This window comes from Papilio machaon, chromosome 3 (genome assembly GCF_912999745.1).
Source record: "Papilio machaon chromosome 3, ilPapMach1.1, whole genome shotgun sequence".
Lineage (NCBI taxonomy): Eukaryota > Metazoa > Arthropoda > Insecta > Lepidoptera > Papilionidae > Papilio > Papilio machaon.
In genome coordinates this window covers 1,290,341-1,311,087 of record NC_059988.1, presented here as the reverse complement: position 1 = coordinate 1,311,087, position 20,747 = coordinate 1,290,341, and the positions used below count along the sequence as shown (strand labels likewise).

The 20,747-nt window shown below is 31.8% G+C and overlaps 1 protein-coding gene and 2 non-coding genes across 3 annotated transcripts; 1 reads left to right on the top strand and 2 right to left on the bottom strand.

Moving 5' to 3' along the window:
• Positions 1-3,014: 3,014 nt before the first annotated feature.
• On the top strand, positions 3,015-4,598 carry LOC106711024 (cytochrome P450 6B5). Its single transcript, XM_014503236.2, has one exon. The coding sequence runs from the start codon at positions 3,065-3,067 to the stop codon at positions 4,559-4,561; it is 1,497 nt and encodes a 498-aa protein (XP_014358722.2). The 5' UTR covers positions 3,015-3,064; the 3' UTR covers positions 4,562-4,598.
• A 7,019-nt stretch (positions 4,599-11,617) lies between these two features.
• Positions 11,618-11,690, bottom strand: Trnar-ucg. Its single transcript has one exon. It is a non-coding gene; the product is annotated as a tRNA-Arg (tRNA).
• A 2,057-nt stretch (positions 11,691-13,747) lies between these two features.
• On the bottom strand, positions 13,748-13,820 carry Trnar-ucg. Its single transcript has one exon. It is a non-coding gene; the product is annotated as a tRNA-Arg (tRNA).
• Between the last annotated feature and the right edge of the window lie 6,927 nt (positions 13,821-20,747).

Sequence of the window (20,747 nt, the reverse complement as noted above, 5' to 3'; positions counted from 1 at the left end):
TTACGGTACAGTATGCAAATAAATGTATTTATTAAACTTTATAAAGAACGTAATTATTTTGGAGGCTGACTTTTTTACATTTTTACCTGTAACTCGTAGTTTAAACCGTTCAAAGTCCAGATAACGTCGAATGTTTAAAATCATCAAAATGATCTCATGTCGTGAACAAAAACTTTAAGACTAATTAGTCAATTATGTCTCTGATTTAGTGATTTGTCCAGTGATTTAGTTTAGAGACGAATATATATGACAAAAATATAGACTTTAATTTTTATTTCATAGAATTATATCTTTATTTCTAAGACACAAGGGCAATGTAGTAAATAGGTACATTTGAAAAAAATCTTTTGTCAGCCTATTTTGTATCCTTATCTAAATAACTTAATTCAGCTGTAAATAAACTACGATGATATAAATTCATAAAAGCTTTAAAATTCTATTGTTCTAGCGTCCGATAGAATATTAAAATAAAACCAGGACTAAAAAAGCACCGATACTGTATAAATTACTATATTATTCGTAGAATGTATACAAAAAAAAAAAACTGTAATAAATATTAGTTTTCAATAGTAACAGTAAATATAGTATCCGCAATTTATTTTGTAAAGCGTTTGCTAAATAAAGAAAAGGTTGATCGAATTCGAATTAATGTTAATTGCGAAAAATTTAATAAAAAAAATAGAATGAAATTTCAAACATTTGCCTTTTATAATTTTCCTTTATTACAAACTCATCATCAACTTGGGATATTAGCTTTTGATATAAACTTTACCTTGTGTTTCGGAAATATGTTTTTTAATAATCTGCCTTAAAAGAAATTTCTTCTTTAATTTCATGCAACTTTACAAAATTAAATTTTATTGAGGTGCAACGAAAAGTGTTTATTCGTAATCTTTTCGAAGTCTTTGCTAACTATTCAACACATTTGATAATGTATCATCTATATTTAGTGAAGGCAGTTTTTCTCCCTATTCTTTCAGAAAATACGTAAACCTACGAAACCTATAAAATGTCGAAAAAAAAAACCCGAGAGATCATCATGACAGATGGCAAGATTATTGCCACACTTTTTTGACATTGACAGGGTGGCGCTAGTGGGCTATCATAACTCAGACTTTTTCCCACCAAGTGAGATAACTCCGACTGAGTTTTTGAGTCTATGTGTACGAAAAAGATTATCCTTCTAAATCGGGTAAAAATTCAAACCAAATATTGCAGTTATTTTTATAGAAATCTTTAATTAGTCTTGAACAGCAAAAATCTTTGAAAATTAGACGCAGTAATTTGGACCGCCGACGATCGTCTATCGTCACGTGATCGGAATTAGAGACACGCTAACTAATGTACTGCGGCCGTGATTCCAGTATTGCATTGCAGAGGAACGTGATAAGATTTATATTATACATCGAACTCAACGTTCCAGTAAAATAACTATTCTTTGATTGGTTATTTTATTTAACTAGTGGTAATACCACGACGGTGTAATACCACGATCGCACAGAAGACAGACGTGAAGTGGAAGTCGAATTGCGGATTTCTATGGGCAGCAGCCGCTTCGCTTTTTGCGAATTTAGGTGGCTGCTTGTTCACTTGCAACCGTTTGCCATTACGATTTTTTATAAAAAAGATCAGCTTAAAAATAACTAGTCGATTTATATTACCTTTTCTGCTGTCTCATGATGAACAATCGAAACATTATATTTTAAATATTTATTAATTTCTTTATCTTAATGACATTATTAATATCGAAGTTTGAATGTATGTTTGTTACTGCGTAACTTAGAACGGCTGAATGGATCTGGATGAAATAGTTTTATGGTATTTAGTATCGCTAATTTTCTTTGCCGTAACTGAACTTTTTCAAAAACGTAATCATCATCATCAGCCTTTATCTGCCCACTGCTGGAGATAGACCTTCCCCAAAGCCTTCCACAGTATGCGGTATAACAAAATTAAAGTAAAATTTCACTTTAATTTTTAAATTTTCTGAAACTAAGAAAACAATCATTGCCTTTTGTAAATATAATCTCAAAAACACAGTTTCCGATTATTTACAGCAAGTGTTATCGAATTCCTCGTTCCGATAGCAATAGGTAATCGGCGTTGACGAAGTTCCACTAGTCATCGTGATACAACATTCAAGAAATTGAGCGCAGGACTCATCATAAGATAGTTGTTGTAACCTTTGTGTGATGTTACAGATAAAAAACGAGTAACTCCAAACTTAATCTGGTGTCCGAAACATATTTAAAAGTTATAAAGATAAACACTATTATTATTTATATCTATATAATTGAAGAAATTGGACTGTCTGTACATAATAGCAAAAAAAAAACATTTATCGAATTTCATTGTGAACGCCTGGAGCCTAAACAATGGAACACATTTGTAACATGTGTATCTTGCGATTCGTATCTCTTCCCCAAGTCTCATAAGGGACCAGTCGGATATTTTGATTTCTTAAATTATCACACACAAATTATTCTAACCTTAAAATTCGACTTGCTACTTCAAATACTTAATTGTGATAATTTCCTTAGTACACAACGCATGCGCAACGACGTACGCAATGTAATGTCATATGTGATACAGCGCAAGTCCTCGACATTCTGTTTTATAGTAGCCAAAATTAATCGCACGCAAATTGATTGTCAAGATCATCGTAAGAGAATTCGCTGCAATTTTTAAGATGGCGGAGCAAATCTATACAGTTATGTACATGTAGTCGCTATGACGGTACGCTTGAACCTTGTGTAAGAGTGCGCAACGCGATTCACGCGATGCAAGGATACAACATTAGTTTCGCATATTTAACTTGTCTTGTGTACAAAAGGACTAACAGTGAGATGTCGCGTAAAACAGTTAGTCTACAGTATAAATAATATAACAAACATCTTATATAGAAGCACATTTAGATAAACTTTTGCTATTCACGTTGTTCATAGATAACGTACCATATTTAATGAGTAGCGCGTTGTTTTTGTAGCCAGTGCTTTGCAAAGACCGTAGTCAAAACAGTACAGCATACAGAATATCCGACGTCAGTGTAAGCAAAGTAAGCAATATGATTTCAACAATTTTAATTATATCAGGTGCTTTATGGGCAATTTATTATTTAATTGGATTGTACAATGAAACGTATTGGAAAAAACGTGGTATCAAATTCCACCCGAAGAACAAAGTTTTCGGTCCTATGGGAGAGTTTGTAACATCAAAACGAGCGCTGTTTGAAATTTTCAATGATATATATAAAATGTATCCTAATGAGCCTGCAGTTGGTGTCGGGTCCTTTCTGGCTCCTGCACTCTACGTCAAAGATCCACTCAACGTGCAACATGTTTTAAATATTGATTTCAACGCATTCAATCACAGAGGATTTGAAATGAATGAAGATGACAAGCTAAGCGATAATGTTCTTTTTATGAATGGTAATAGATGGAAGATCATGCGTCAGAATATGACACCACTCTTTACGGCAACCAAATTGAAAAGCATGTATTATATATTAGATCGTAGTGCCGTAGATTTTGTAAATTACTTGAATAAGAGACCAGAACTATTAAAGAAGGACACTTTACATACGCTTACCACTTTCTGTAATGCCGCTATTGGAGCTGCCGTCTTTGGTATAGGAAACGAATCCATTTTTGATTCACCTTTCCTTGCAATGGCTGTTGAAAGCATGAAAATGAATACTATACGTAACATCCAATTTGCCATCGGCTCTCTCAATTATAGATTATTTAAACTATTGGGAATCAAAGTATTTAAGAAACACGAAGAATTCTTCATATCAGCTATAAAGCAAGTGATTCGGAAAAGAGAAGCAGAGAACGTTAAAAAACATGATTTTGCAGATTTATGTGTTGGTTTGATAAATAAGGGTACGTTGAAGGACCGTGACACTGGCTTAGAAATAGAACCAAGTGATGAGATATTAGCAGCTCAAGCGTTCTTCTTCTTTCTCGCCGGGAGTGAACCCAGCGCTTCTGCTATGTTTGTTACGCTAGTAGAGTTGGGCAAGAATCCAGAGCCACTGAAACGTGTTCACGAAGAAATCGACAATTCGTTTGAGAAATATAATAACACAATGACATATGATTCTATCCAAGAGATGGAGTATTTAGACATGGTGTATAATGAGGCTTTAAGAATGTATCCACCGATTGGTTTTTTGACAAGACAGTGCGTTAAGGATACTGTATTGCCTACTGGGAACATAAGAGTTTCAAAAGGAACGAAGATATTTACTCCTATATTTGAAGTCCATCATGACCCAAAACTTTTCTCTGATCCGGAAGTTTTTAATCCAGATAGATTTTCACCTGAAAATCGGCACAAGTTACCTAATAATATGTATATGCCTTTCGGTGAAGGTAAGAGATTGTGCATCGGTGTCAGATATGCGACTCTACAAGTAAAAGCAGGTTTAGTTCACTTGTTACGTCACTTTACTGTTAAAACCCACATTGGTGTAGAAGGAATCAAATACGGTAAACAGAGTATGCAAGTGAGGCCAGCCAATGTTGACATTGAACTCATACCTCGCGATCTGAAGTAATAATACTGAAGAAACAAAGATATTTTCATACAACACTTGGGACATATCTGGTAATTAATCCATATTAAAAATATATAAAAAAATATGCGATAATGCAATCAATATATATGCTTTTGTGAACTTACGAACTCTTAATAAATTAAAAAAAAAACTGAAAAGCAATGTATTTCTTTTGTATTTGATGAGTTTATTAATATCAACTCTGATAGTATGATAGAATTTTAATTATGTGAAAGACATTGATCTTAATATCCCCCTTGATTGATGTGATGTCCCGTATGAATTCGATTTTCCTGTGTTTATTTAATTTGGACGTTGCAAATAAAACAAGAGTTAGGGATTAAATAAAAAAAATGAAAAAAATCTGTACTTAATGTGTACAATCCTTTAGGAATAGTTGGTACAGCAAAATTACGGAGTCTCTAGAGATTTTCCTCTAGCAAATTATAAATTTTCATAATTTAACACCACAATAGTTGGACTCTAAACGGATAGCAAGTTTTATTACTTTTGTAATCAATTATTTCCGAAAGTTATTAGTATTACCTAAATCGATCTAATTTTTTTAGAGTCCGCACAGACTAGAGACTTTTTATCGCCCAATATTTTGATCGGGTCGGACTGTACTGTACACATTGGCACAATTAAATAGTCGAGTTGGATGTGGATGTGCACACTAGACAATCAGCCGTCTGTTTTGAAAAAAAAAATATATATATATATACGTTTTTTTTGATTCCGCGCAGACGAAGTGGTGGGCGACAACTAGTGGCATTATAAATGTGAATAGCCTACGTGTTCTTCCAAACTATGTTCTACAACTGTGCCAAATTGTCTTCTAACAAACATCCATCCATCCATCCATCTAAACATTCGCATTTATTCCAAAAAAATCATCTTCTTGAGGTACCTCTCCGACTAGCGTAGGTTGGCGGTCAGTTCTCCATATTTCTGTTTATCCCTTGCGAGGCGAAACAGTTGGGCGGCACTCATAAAAAAAATCATGCTTGTTGAAAATTATATCTTAAAAAAGTTCAAACATTTCTTAATTATTTTCATCAAAGCTGTGAAGCCGGCATGTGCGTGCGAGGCTTAATTGAAAAACTTTCACAAAGAGGAATACTGCTTTTGCTAAAAAAACACAGTTTTTTTTTAAATTAAAAATCGCAACAAAAGTTGGAAGAATAAACTTCAGTAGAGTTTTCTTTGACTAAACATTTACATTATAAATGACTTTAATGATATTATGACATGAATTGTGTCAAAACGTGTTTTAGTATAATTTAAAGTTTTTTTTTAAATTATTCTAGCAACCAAGGTGGTTCAAATAATTCTTGATGGTCCAAAAGGATTCGAAAGGCATGTACCTCTAAAAGAAGTTTCCAGAAATCGGATAGTTAGGTAGAGAAAAATCCTACTCCGAATATTTGAGAAAAGATTCGAATAGATTATAATAAATCTAAAAGTGACGTGTCCATAACATTTTCTAAGGTAAAATTCGAAAACATAAGCATAACAGCAATGGATTCTCACATTATTTCGTAATTTATTCTTCGTAGTTACGTTTGGGATAAATTAAGAATTCTGAAATCGAGGCCGAATTATCTTTGACCGGATAAAGAAATTCAATTTGTGATCCGTGGAATTAGTAATGATGTGATCCATTGGAGCGCCACCGCTGCAGCCTTTATAAGTAAAACCAACCTTTAAATAAAATATAAGGAAGTAGAAAAAGAACGTTTTTCCATATTAAACTAGCTTTTACCCGCGACTCCGTGCGCGCGGAATAAAAAAAATGCACACAAGATAAAAAAGTTCCTATGTCCGTCTCCTAGTTCTAAGCTACCACCTCCCCATCAATTTTCAGCTAAATCAGTTCGACCGATCTTGAGTTATAAATAGTGTAACAAACACGACTTTCTTTTATATATAAAGATAGAGGTGGAGGTAGGTATACCATCTCAGTTCTACTGTCGGTACAAAAACGTAAAGTAATCCTTATTCTGAAAAACAAAACCACAGAGTTAATAATATGAAACTCATTTACTCGACTGACCATTTAAAACATTGTTATCTCTCTTTTGTCAAAGATAATGATAGGTATGAAGATATATTTACTCGGAGATTTTGGTCTAAGACATCAAAGGTAAACTGGCAACTATTAAATCGGTCTTACACAATCACCGTATTAAAAACTTTGTGATCACACTGTTATCATCATTTTTATTTAAATTGTAAATAAAAAAGTAATACTGCAAGAAGAAAAAATAAAAATTAATTAAGTAAGGTCTACTCTTCCGGGCGAGTTAAAATTGTTTCGCTGATTGAGGATCAGGCCGCTGGAGTCTTCCGGGACTTTCAACGAGTTTTTATTAAAGTTTTATTTTAATAACTAACATAGTTTCACTTGCTTGCTAATTCATTTTTTTTTAATTTTTAATATGCAAGAGAATGTAAGATGATCTTTCATTTGTTAATAGGAATTGTTTATGTAATGCTTATGAATTCTCATTAGGTCAAATTATTTGAAGTTCCTATAGTTTAGCCGACGTATGCAAAAAAGTCCTTACTTTTCGCAACGCATTTTGAAGTTAAACTCAAAATCAACTAGTCTTCTAGTTATTTTAAAAATTTATTAAAAAATTGGACAAATCTGCTAGCACTGATTTCGATAACAATCGAATTATATAAAAATCGGAGCACCAGGGGCGGAATTACGTGGTAACACATAAAAAAAATTACAGTCGAATTGATAACCTCCTTTTTCTTGAAGTCGGTTAAAAATATACTTTTATACGATATGATAAAAGTTTTATACTTGTGAAAAATTTATTGTTACTTGGCAACTATGAAAAATTTTTCGTAGCCCTTATTGATGTAGGTTAGACAATGATAAATTACAGTTCGCTACTTTGTACTTCATTGTTCTTCACTGTTTCAAATTTTGTTCCGACTATGGCTTACTTTTTTCAAACTTTTACTAATTGTAGAAAAAACTGTAAATATTGTATAAAAAATGATACTGTATTATTAGTCATTGTAGAGTATAACTTGAACTGAATTATTTAAACCCAAATATGATACATTTTACTTCACGTTTTATACCCGAATATTAATCGCTCCTTGGCCTTTATTGTATTTTTTTTTCTAATTAGTTAAGTAGACGAAGTTCTATTATAAACTGAATAATCAATTTCTAATCTAGGTATAAAATCTAAGGAATATTATTTCAATTTTCAAACATATTAAAAGTCTATTTACTAAAATGTTAAGACAAATCTTCGTGGCTGATCTGACAATATAAAAGAAATGTACTGTAAACTTGAAACAAATATAAACAATATACATTTATGTATTTTAAAAGCCGTACTTGGATTGTTTATGCGAGTAATCTGAAGTTTCTGTGACTGAGACCAAATTCCCTAGATTAAACGTATCATAATCTTTGACAAAACAGAGATAACAATATGTTTTACATAAGGCTTTTGGTCTCAGAAACCAACCATAAATGTAGACTAGCGGTTGCCGGCGATTTCATCAGTGCGGATTTAAAATACAAAAGGAAAAAGTTGCCTATGTTACTCTTGCACACATAACCTCCTTCCATTAAAAGTTCCGTCAAAATCGGTTCTGTAATACCGTAGATCACCCGGAAAAACGCAGATTTGCTAACAGAAAGATAGACAGACGTACGTAAATTTAATAAATTGTTCTTTTGTTAAAAGCAACGCAACATATGTATACAACATTTTCACACTCAAATTTTATTAATTGTATCGATAGATATAGGTTACTTAAACTTTGAGCAACAGTGTGTGCGACTAGAGATAATGGATACTGGATATTACGCGCTTCTTTATTATTCTCATCTAAAATCTATTATATCTTATAGTTTAGGCCTACAGAACAAAATCCACAATTACTTTAACGGATCCTTTTTTAATTTAGATGTATTAGTTTCACACAATTTATTTTTCCCGCCCTCGTATTTCAGACAAAGCCTTGAATTAACTCACAAAATTGCCAGCTGCCGGGAAATCGGCGGACGGTTTTCAGCTGATTCAAATAAAGATTGTGAAATATGAAATAGAAAATGGAATTGAGTTCAGCAGATGTTTTTTACATTTTATAGCGAAAATTTAAAAATTGTTCATCATTTATTTCGTGGTACGAAAAGTCTATATTTAGAAGTACTCTGAAAATTAATAGGTTTTTAAAAATAATATTTTAATTTCGTTTAGCAATTCTCGAAATTATTAAAGTATGTTTTCAAATGATTTATAATTCAAATTATTGAAATAATAATATTTTAGTAATGCTTGGTACTATATATTTGTCTCAGTAAAAACAGTGGTCTGTCCAGTTCTACCTATAAAGTTGATATAAGTTGATAAATTAATACATCGTTTAAAATAAAAGAAAAAAGAGACCTCAATAAAATTGAATAGCAAATATGTGCGAAATATATCAGCCATTTAAAAATATGTTGCTATACACAGCTTTTCAGTACCGTATGTTTCCACTCTTGAAACATCTGAACAAAAACATATTTTTAATTCTATTTTTAACAGAGAACAATAAGGAAAATGTTAAAGTTTTGATCCATATATAACCGAAAACGGATTTATAATTGTCAAAACAAAACTTAGAATATAAGTGAATTTAAATTACGTAACATTGTATGCTTCAGTGTAGGAATACAAGAGGGAATTGAAGTAAGCAATAGGCAATGTCCGTACTACGCCTCTACGTTGTATTGTCCGGAACTGTTACAAGCGTATTTAGATTGCATTGTGTTGCCTACATATACATATTTTCATGTATATTCTACAACTAAGATTGTTTGAATAAAATTTTAGTTTTTAGTTAAACTTATAGAAAATTTCTGAAACTAAAATATTTGGAAAGACTGTAGGGTTTCAATAAAATATTTAATAAATAAATAACAAGGGAGATTAAACAGAACAAATCAACTAGCTGGTGATTATACTAAGAATTTCCAAATGAATTATGCGAAATTTATAGAAATTAAATGAAATTTGCTGTTAGGAACTGGCGTAGACAGTTTTATTAAATAACATTTTATTGTAAAAAATGGGAAATTGAAATTGCTTACAAAAGAAAATCTGTTTTTAGTAAAGGCGTATTTTAAGAGACGGTTAGTGGGGTTTTTATTAAAGTCGTACGGGCAACTTCAATCGAAATTTTAATTTAATCTCATACCTAATTTTTTATTAAAAAGAGTTAACGGCGTGCAATTTTTAACTTTTACTAATGCCATCTTACGGTAAGAGTAGTTTAACTTTATATTTTGGTAATACCACGATGTACCTTCATCTATTATCTATATATATAAAAGAAAGTCGTGTTAGTTACACTATTTATAACTCAAGAACGGCTGAATCGATTTGATTGAAAATTGGTGGGCAGGTAGCTTAGAACCAGGAAACGGACATAGGATAATTTTTACCCCGTTTTCTATTTTTTATTCCGCGCAGACGGAGTCGCGGGTAAAAGCTAGTGATATATAAATGGAATATTTTTAGTATACGGGGGAATGAGCGGCTTAATCTGGAATCAGCTAAACAATTTAATCTCGTCCGGAAGGGTGAACCTTAATTGAATTTATATTTTTTCTTCCTGTATCACTTTGAATAAATTACGCTCGCGGTAAAAAGTGAAAGTGAGTGCTACTGGATGTTTAAAAACAGAATTGGGTGGAGATATTCTGATTGCTCTGGGGCTTTGAGAGGACTAGATTCTTTTCTTTAAGTAACGACTCAAATATTTAAATATTACTTAAAATAGATTAAGTTATTTATTCGCTTTGAAAAGTAATTAATAAATATTTTCAAATTCAACCTCGAAAGTATTTTAAAGTAAAATGTTCAAATTGTTAGTTGTCCTTTACCCAATTGTTTACTTACATTTTATAACTTTTAATTCTTTCGAAAGAGTTTTAATGAGTTCCCATAAAAGACTTTTAGGCATGTTGGAGTCGTTTTATTTTGTTTTTACGGCTGAGTCAATCCTATTTATATCACTTAAAATGTACAATGTTACATTTAATACATCATTGTGAATGTTTTAATGCGGTCGTGAGGTCGTTTATTATAAATTTCTGATAAACTGATGTTGAAAGACCTTGTTTTAGTTGTACCTTATAATCTACCTAGGGATTTATGTATTTAAACTAATTAACAAGACATTTAGTATTGTATGAAAGGGCTACACTGAGCTGAAATATTTTAGACGTATTAAAACAACCTGTTACCTTGCTTTACGTCCTACATAGCTTAGACGCCAAAGAAAACATTGTTTTATTTCTTCGAATAGAATAAAATTGTGTATTAGAATAATATTTTACATAATATGACAAGATTTTAAAAAAAAACATTAAGCTGAAAAGCATATTTCTTTTGTCAGATTTAACGAAGATTCCTGTGAGCTAGGGTAATATGCGCGTAATATGCTTATTGCTTTATGTCTTTAGTCGAATACAGCTTAGAGTAAGCTCAGATATTATGTACTCGTATCTACGCTTTGAGAGGTAAATGACTGCGATCGTAAAATGTGTTATATATTAATTAAATTTTTACACATATTATATATAATTAAATAATTAATTCAATTCGATTGCGCACACTGAAAGAAATATTTTTTTATGTTACCATAATTCAAAGATATGTGTAAAGGCAACCAATTTGCACTAACCTATCATGGAGGCTCTGATCACCCATTGCGGCCACCGTGGTGTTTAGTCGAAGTAAGCCTCAAGAAATGCTGGGTATATTTCTCAGCGATAAAAAAGGCTAGCTTGCTTGAGGCTTAAACAGTTTCAATTTAGGAAAGTTATTAATTATTTCGAAAAGTTTTAATACGTTGCTTATATATATATATATATATATATATAAGACAAGTAGGTACATAAATTTTTCAACCCAATTTTCTTTCAGTGTTAATGAAAGTTTCAAAAGTTCCAAATTTCTCAGGTAATTCTTGTTGGAAATATTTGAAATGTGTACTAACATAGATAAGTTTACCAAAAAAGGTTATCGACCGTGACAGGACTCGAACCTGCAATCTTCGGATCCGAAGTCCGACGCCTTATCCATTAGGCCACACGGTCTCGTCGTTGAATATTCAGAATTCCAAATGTAATTCAAAAAACCTTGTCTTACTGAAATTAGACATAGTACATAATCTCTAGTAACACATGACATACTTTGCAGCCTTTTTTTAATTCAGCGCAGTGAGAGTCGCGGGCAAAAGCTAGTAAATAATAATTATAATAATTTTTGCACAATTCAACTGTAATTTATATCACATACACATTTTGTATTTGGTATAAATTACAGTTTGATAGCTCCACACGTTCCTGAGAAAAAGGGTTTTGACAGACAGACGGACAGATTACAAAGTGGTTCCGTTTTTTCCATTCGAGGTACCGAACCCTAAAAATGTAAACACAAATAATGTACAGACCCCTCCGTTATTTATAAAAAACTGACAGTTTCAAGTTGCCGCTGAATGGACGAGGACACGTGTACCATCTACTACTGCTTGAAAAAAATCCTTCTAAAAACAGTTAAATTAAAATTGAATATAGGTACTAAGCAGAATCAGAAGTAAAAGATCTAGTATTTTTTTGTCTGCGTCGGTTAGTAAAGTTCTAAACCCTGTTAACTACACTTGCTATAGGGATTCCTTTTGAGGTAGTTTAAGGGTGGAAGGGTGAACCTTAATTGAATTTATATTTTTTCTTCCTGTATCACTTTGAATAAATTACGCTCGCGGTAAAAAGTGAAAGTGAGTGCTACTGGATGTTTAAAAACAGAATTGGGTGGAGATATTCTGATTGCTCTGGGGCTTTGAGAGGACTAGATTCTTTTCTTTAAGTAACGACTCAAATATTTAAATATTACTTAAAATAGATTAAGTTATTTATTCGCTTTGAAAAGTAATTAATAAATATTTTCAAATTCAACCTCGAAAGTATTTTAAAGTAAAATGTTCAAATTGTTAGTTGTCCTTTACCCAATTGTTTACTTACATTTTATAACTTTTAATTCTTTCGAAAGAGTTTTAATGAGTTCCCATAAAAGACTTTTAGGCATGTTGGAGTCGTTTTATTTTGTTTTTACGGCTGAGTCAATCCTATTTATATCACTTAAAATGTACAATGTTACATTTAATACATCATTGTGAATGTTTTAATGCGGTCGTGAGGTCGTTTATTATAAATTTCTGATAAACTGATGTTGAAAGACCTTGTTTTAGTTGTACCTTATAATCTACCTAGGGATTTATGTATTTAAACTAATTAACAAGACATTTAGTATTGTATGAAAGGGCTACACTGAGCTGAAATATTTTAGACGTATTAAAACAACCTGTTACCTTGCTTTACGTCCTACATAGCTTAGACGCCAAAGAAAACATTGTTTTATTTCTTCGAATAGAATAAAATTGTGTATTAGAATAATATTTTACATAATATGACAAGATTTTAAAAAAAAACATTAAGCTGAAAAGCATATTTCTTTTGTCAGATTTAACGAAGATTCCTGTGAGCTAGGGTAATATGCGCGTAATATGCTTATTGCTTTATGTCTTTAGTCGAATACAGCTTAGAGTAAGCTCAGATATTATGTACTCGTATCTACGCTTTGAGAGGTAAATGACTGCGATCGTAAAATGTGTTATATATTAATTAAATTTTTACACATATTATATATAATTAAATAATTAATTCAATTCGATTGCGCACACTGAAAGAAATATTTTTTTATGTTACCATAATTCAAAGATATGTGTAAAGGCAACCAATTTGCACTAACCTATCATGGAGGCTCTGATCACCCATTGCGGCCACCGTGGTGTTTAGTCGAAGTAAGCCTCAAGAAATGCTGGGTATATTTCTCAGCGATAAAAAAGGCTAGCTTGCTTGAGGCTTAAACAGTTTCAATTTAGGAAAGTTATTAATTATTTCGAAAAGTTTTAATACGTTGCTTATATATATATATATATATATATATATATAAGACAAGTAGGTACATAAATTTTTCAACACAATTTTCTTTCAGTGTTAATGAAAGTTTCAAAAGTTCCAAATTTCTCAGGTAATTCTTGTTGGAAATATTTGAAATGTGTACTAACATAGATAAGTTTACCAAAAAAGGTTATCGACCGTGACAGGACTCGAACCTGCAATCTTCGGATCCGAAGTCCGACGCCTTATCCATTAGGCCACACGGTCTCGTCGTTGAATATTCAGAATTCCAAATGTAATTCAAAAAACCTTGTCTTACTGAAATTAGACATAGTACATAATCTCTAGTAACACATGACATACTTTGCAGCCTTTTTTTAATTCAGCGCAGTGAGAGTCGCGGGCAAAAGCTAGTAAATAATAATTATAATAATTTTTGCACAATTCAACTGTAATTTATATCACATACACATTTTGTATTTGGTATAAATTACAGTTTGATAGCTCCACACGTTCCTGAGAAAAAGGGTTTTGACAGACAGACGGACAGATTACAAAGTGGTTCCGTTTTTTCCATTCGAGGTACCGAACCCTAAAAATGTAAACACAAATAATGTACAGACCCCTCCGTTATTTATAAAAAACTGACAGTTTCAAGTTGCCGCTGAATGGACGAGGACACGTGTACCATCTACTACTGCTTGAAAAAAATCCTTCTAAAAACAGTTAAATTAAAATTGAATATAGGTACTAAGCAGAATCAGAAGTAAAAGATCTAGTATTTTTTTGTCTGCGTCGGTTAGTAAAGTTCTAAACCCTGTTAACTACACTTGCTATAGGGATTCCTTTTGAGGTAGTTTTAATGAAGTAAAATACACTAATGTGTATATTACAGGCGGAGAAAGGAAGGGGGTTGAGGGGATTTCCTTACAAAGACTTATTTAATTTTCCCGTAAAAGTTTTAATGAGACGCTCGAGTCTTGCCGCGCTTTTGCGGTTTTCTGTAACAACTTAAATGTTCATGTAAAACGATGATGGAAAAATGTAATAACACTTTATGTCACATAGTTTTACTGAAATAGTATTTTTATTATATTTAGGAGACAGAACTAACAAATAAATAAGGGATTTAGGAAGATTTTTGCATTAAAAAAATATAAGGATCTCAATTCGGATTCAAGCATTCGGAAAATTGATGTATCTTTGAAAATACTTCCTCTTATAACACAGTAATCTTTGAGGATTGATCTCAGGAAAGTTAGTTCGGCTAACCGATAGAGAATGAAACTCGATTTAGTTTCATGCAATGAAGGCTTGAAATTGCATATATTTCTTTCAAACTGCTGATACTGGCGGTACGCCAAATGAAAAATCGTCCGTTTTCGTTTTCAGCCCATTGAAATTGCGTTCGGGAGTACAAAGTCAAAGTTCTATATGAAAACTGTATCATAACGACGCCGATGCTGTATCAATTGATTCTTACTACGCTTTTTTCAATCGCTACTAAATCATGAAATATATACATAGTATAATAATAAAAAGAAAAAAAACATATAGCAGTTTATTAACTAAAAACAAAAATTACTTTTACAGATATAAATTAAAAAGAATACAAAAAAAAACAATTTTTGAGTAATCGGAAGAAGCAGAGCTTATGCTGTTCCCAGCTTCAAACTTACAGTTGGTTTCATCTACTGAGACACTTAATTAATAGAAATTTTGACGAGGTCAGTACACCAAGCTTTCGTTACCCAGATCATTATATATTTGGTTGTCTAAATAACAAAACAAAACAGTATATAAAAATATGTATTTTAAAACTACGAGGAAAATGTTCTTTAAAAATATTTTATGGGTTTCGATTGATTGGATCGACATGCAAATGGATAACGGCTCGACTAAAGCTTTAAACATTTTTTGTTTTCTTTGAATCTAAGTTATTTTACTATGTACCAAACAGATTAACGAAAGCACACAATAGCTTTCGCTCGAAGCTTAATAAAATTCGTACTGAGTGAAAGGTATTCGTAATGTCAGTTTTTTTATTTTCTTTTTTTAAGAAATTTTAGTATTGTTTTCATTATTTCTGTTTTGATAAAAATGTAAAATGTTCCAGCAAAGTAATAGTTCTCCGGGCAGTTTATTAACTTTCTTCATAGTTCTTGAAATTATAAATACACAGTTACGTTGGCTTGCTTCTCTTGGTACATCTTGAAATTAAAGAAAAACAACTGAACACAAAGGCATATTATGGTGATCCATTTCTGGAATATTAAATTCTAAAACGGTAATATAAATTGCTTTTAACCTCAAACTTATTAATCAATTGGCTAAATAAGTATCAAAATATGGATTTAAAGAAGGTATGCCTAGTCAGAGTATAAACTGACGGACTTCGCGTTTGATCAGTGACTGCTAAGGCAAGAAAAGACGAAGGCAATCGACTTCCGATCATTATAAATTGAAGAGCACTTAGCAAACAGCGTCAACTCAAAGGCAATTTTTATCTACGTTAGAGTTCGGTTAAAATCGTTTAAAGCATGATTTTTATGAAAGCGCTTGTAAGTGTAAATCGCCTTATCGCGGCCGAACACGCGGCGTAAAACTATTTTACGACAGTTTTAATGTTGTGAAACATTAAAGAATAAATCAGTCCCAGTTCTCAAAGGTAAAATTTAGAAGAACCAATATTTTAACCTTATTTCAGTACATTATTGCCATAAAATTGAATTGTTGGTAAATCGCCATTGTTGTTTCTTTATGTAACATGACTTGTTATACATTGTATGGTGTACTAGTTTCAAATTAAGCCTTTTTCTATTTCAAAGCAGGTTTTTTGACTGCAAAAGCTTTTGTGTTTTTCGACTGTTTTTTCTTTGAAATTCGAAATCAGTTCGTTTTTCAGTTAGACTAATAAGCCTCAAATTCAATGCGATTTCTGAATATCACCATTATTTGACATGAAACGAAACGTATTGTTACGATTCAATTGTGCCCGAATACAAAAAAAATACTTTCAATGTAACTTGGTATCGTTACACACAAAAAAAAAAACAATTGAACAACATTGACATGTTACAAGAAAGAAGAGAACTTTCTTACTTTTGAGGTTATTCATGACATTATTTTTTACTTTTTAGTGCATTTTATTTGAGACTTTTTTTGAAGTCGGTTAGAAATTAGCTATCACCCGCGACACCGTCCGCTCGGTATTAAAAAAAAAACTTAGTAGCTTATGTGCTTTTCTAGACTATGTTCTACATCTATGCCTAATTTATCTGCTTTTCTGGAGATATCTATTATAATATTAGTAAGATTACTAAGTTTAACATAAAGCCAGCTACACACCTTTAATTTTAATCGCATAGTTTTAGCTGAGTATCAGGAATGGTTAGCCATAGTAACTGTGTAGCTAACATTACTGTCAGTTAAATTGTACATTTCTTATTTTTTACACGTGTAAGTTATAACCGAACATTCTGACTTCAGTTAAACCTGTGTAATTGAAACTAAAGGTGTGTAGCCAGTTTTATGATAATAATTGTACTTTTTCTTCGTACTGCATCTAGTACTTCATACGATTAAAGTTGAACGCAATAACTTCTTCCAACTACAAGGAAATGGTTGTTAGTGAACAACTATCGAAGTAAGTTTATTACGCGGCCATCTTGGTTTAACAATTGTGAAGAATTCTTAAAGTACTTATATTTAGGTAATGGATTGGACTTTAATATGCCATTTAATTCGTCATTCAATTATAAATAGTTAACAAATTTCCTTAAATATCTGAAAAAGCATGAAAGAATACAGATTTATAATATTCTAGAACAAATAGTCTTATTTTGAAATAAACATTTTCAATAATAATCTTTTATTAGCGCCTATTTCCACTAGCGGCGCTGTATGGTAGTCGCGCAAGCGCCATTGGAAATAAGACATACGAGGAGGATATTTTTTATCTAAACCTTTTATAATTTTCTTCCGTACCGATTTAGAAGAGTCTTAAAGAATTCTAATAATAAAAAGGAACGATTTATTGAAGATAGGGGTACCGTCGTTAGGTATTGAGAGCTGATTCAATACCAGAAGCTCTCTAACAATGGTTCCGCTCAAGTCTTTCTTGTTCAGAGGTTCGTATCTCAAAAGTGGTCAGTAATTGCATGCACCGTTCTACTGAGCGTATGCTTGCATTGAATTACTTTTAAATCTTTCCGGCGTACGAAGGAAGAAATGCAAATAATAAATGTATTTAGAAATATCTGCTTAATACACAGTAGGAATTAGCGTTTCGACAAATCTTAAACTGTTGTAGACATTGAAACGTCTATGTACATCTATATATCTATATCTACATCTATATATATAAAAGAAAGTCGTGTTAGTTACACTATTTATAACTCAAGAACGGCTGAATCGATTTGACTGAAAATTGGTGGGCAGGTAGCTTAGAACCAGGAAACGGACATAGGATAATTTTACCCCGTTTTCTATTTCTTAATCCGCGCGGACGGAGTCGCGGGTAAAAGCTAGTCTATATATATAAAAGAAAGTTGTGTTAGTTACACTATTTATAACTCAAGAACGGCTGAATCGATTTGACTGAAAATTGGTGGGCAGGTAGCTTAGAACCAGGAAACGGACATACGATAATTTTACCCCGTTTTCTATTTCTTAATCCGCGCGGACGGAGTCGCGGGTAAAAGCTAGTCTATATATATAAAAGAAAGTTGTGTTAGTTACACTATTTATAACTCAAGAACGGCTGAATCGATTTGACTGAAAATTGGTGGGCAGGTAGCTTAGAACCAGGAAACGGACATAGGATAATTTTTACCCCGTTTTCTATATTTTTGATCCGCGCGGACGGAATCGCGGTTAAAAGCTAGTAAGTAATAAATAAGCGTGTCAATTAAAGATTGCTACGGCATAAAGAACTAGATGTACATTTCTAGGATGTACATGTACATTATGTACATTAAATAAATGCTTCTAAAAAACTGTAGTGACTTTTAGAAAACTGCTAATCTATTCCAATGTTGTAAAATAAAAGAAAAAACATTACGTTTAATGCGAAACAGGCGTAAAGCTAAAACAAAAGTTGAAAGCGCCTAAGTTGTTTAACGAGTTTGTCCGCAAAGAGTAAAACTTTTCCTGAATTGATTAGTTAAACACGAGACTAAAAAAATCCAATACTAATGGAATAAATAGTATAATTTAAATCTTAGTTTTAAAGTTTGTTTAAGAGTTAGTCGTTACATTTATATTTCTGTTGTTAAGAGCGTGGTTTAAGAAAGTGTCTGCGTTGCGTTGTAGTTTGTTTAATATTTTCACAACATAATAAATTGATAGACAGGATTACAGGACAGGACAATTAAAGGAGTCCGTTGATTAAAGCGGAGATATCGTTTAATATGCCGCGTGTGCATGAATAGCTCTGTGGTGTGACGATTGTAATATATTTGAGTGTCTAACAGAACAATGCAAGCAGCACAAGCATTCCGGTACAAGAAAATTAATTCTATTAACATCACATATTATAATTTATTTTGTTTTTCCGTTACTGTTTGTTTCAATTTCCGAAACAGCAGAAACACATGAGCAATAATATGTTTGATAGAAGCATTACGGCAGTGGAATTCCACGGTAACATTGCTTACAAAATAAATAGGTAAAAAACAAATACAATAAAATTATTGCGGTAATTTCTGTTCATTTTATAATTGAGGCTTGTTGGTATTCTTGGCTTTGAAAATCTTACTAATACTATAAATGCGAATATTTAGATGGATGGATGGATGGGTAGATGTTTGTTTGAAGGTATCTTCAGAACAGCTGTATGAATCTCGCTGAAATTTGGCATAGATGTAGAACATATTCTGGAAGAACAAATAGGCTACTAATTTGTTTTTTTTTAATTCCGTGCGGACGGAGTCGCGGGCTACAGCTAGTATATGTATTAATACACATTGTCTAAAGATCTTTGAATTTATACTTCTACATTGTATGCATTTCAGTTTCTGTAAAGAGACTGAAAGATGTTATACACTTAACGTGATTTTTTAAAGTACTTGTTACGAGGGAGGCGAGCGTAAAATTATAAATTCCAATCGGGATTGTATAAGTTTTTGAAACTTACCAATTAAATATGGAGGTTAAATTCGTTAAAGTTACTTTGTAAGAACTACACAAAGTCATACCGAAGTAAGTTTAATATTCAGATATCTAGAACGAACTAATTAAGGCTTCGTATCGTTTACCGACAAACCCTCGAAAGCAACGAAGTTTGCAAAAGCTACATTTGTTTACAAAATTATGAAATGCTTGAAGAAATTATGAACAAGCCAACTTAAGCTTTTATTTGACTGCGTCCAGTCAAATGGCTTTGGTTCAGTTAATTACCATTGAAGCATAGAAAGAACTGTTTATATTTTTAAGCAAATATAGAAGTATATTTATAAAAAACTTAGATTTAACAGACCATTAAGTATCGCAAAGACCTTTACTGAGAATTTTTTCCCATCCCTGGTAATACTGTTAACTTCTAAAATATATTTAATATATCAAATGTAATAAGTTAGAATTGCTTGAGTTTATTTTCACAAGTCTTCCTATTTAAATGTTCAATTGTGAAGAAATTTAAGGCGACATTCGCTAGATGGTTGAATGTTAAGTTTTATTTAAATTTCTTAACACTATTTGAATGACTATAGTTCAATTACTGTTCCCCTTGTTCCGGAGACACCTTCAAACATACATCCATCCAAACATTCGCATTTGTAATATTAGTAAGAAATAAGATAAGAAAGATACAGTTGTACTTATAGTCTCCATTTCAATTTTAAAATTTAAAAAAAAAACTGTATAAAATTCCATTCCAATTTTAAAAATTGAAAAAAAAAAAACCTTAAAAATCTTAAGTTAAAATTGAATTTTATTAAAATAATGACTGGTAATTTACAATATGTTATCTATTATTAGCTTTGTTTTTTTCAATGCCTAAAAGAACCGTTACTACTACGACAAAGTTACAACTTTTAATTAATATCCGATTTACTGAAGAACACTTAATTGGAAGCTGTTATAATAAAAGGTATCGAAGTATTTTCACTGATATTGACGTAGTTATTTTACTCTATAAAACACTTATTCGTAAAGTGGAGAACGCCTACGTCGCGTCGCCATGTCGTGTCGTTA

What these genes read in the sequence shown, in the direction of transcription:
- LOC106711024 (XM_014503236.2), top strand. Translation starts at nt 3,065, where the DNA reads ATGATTTCAACAATTTTAATTATATCAGGTGCTTTATGGGCAATTTAT.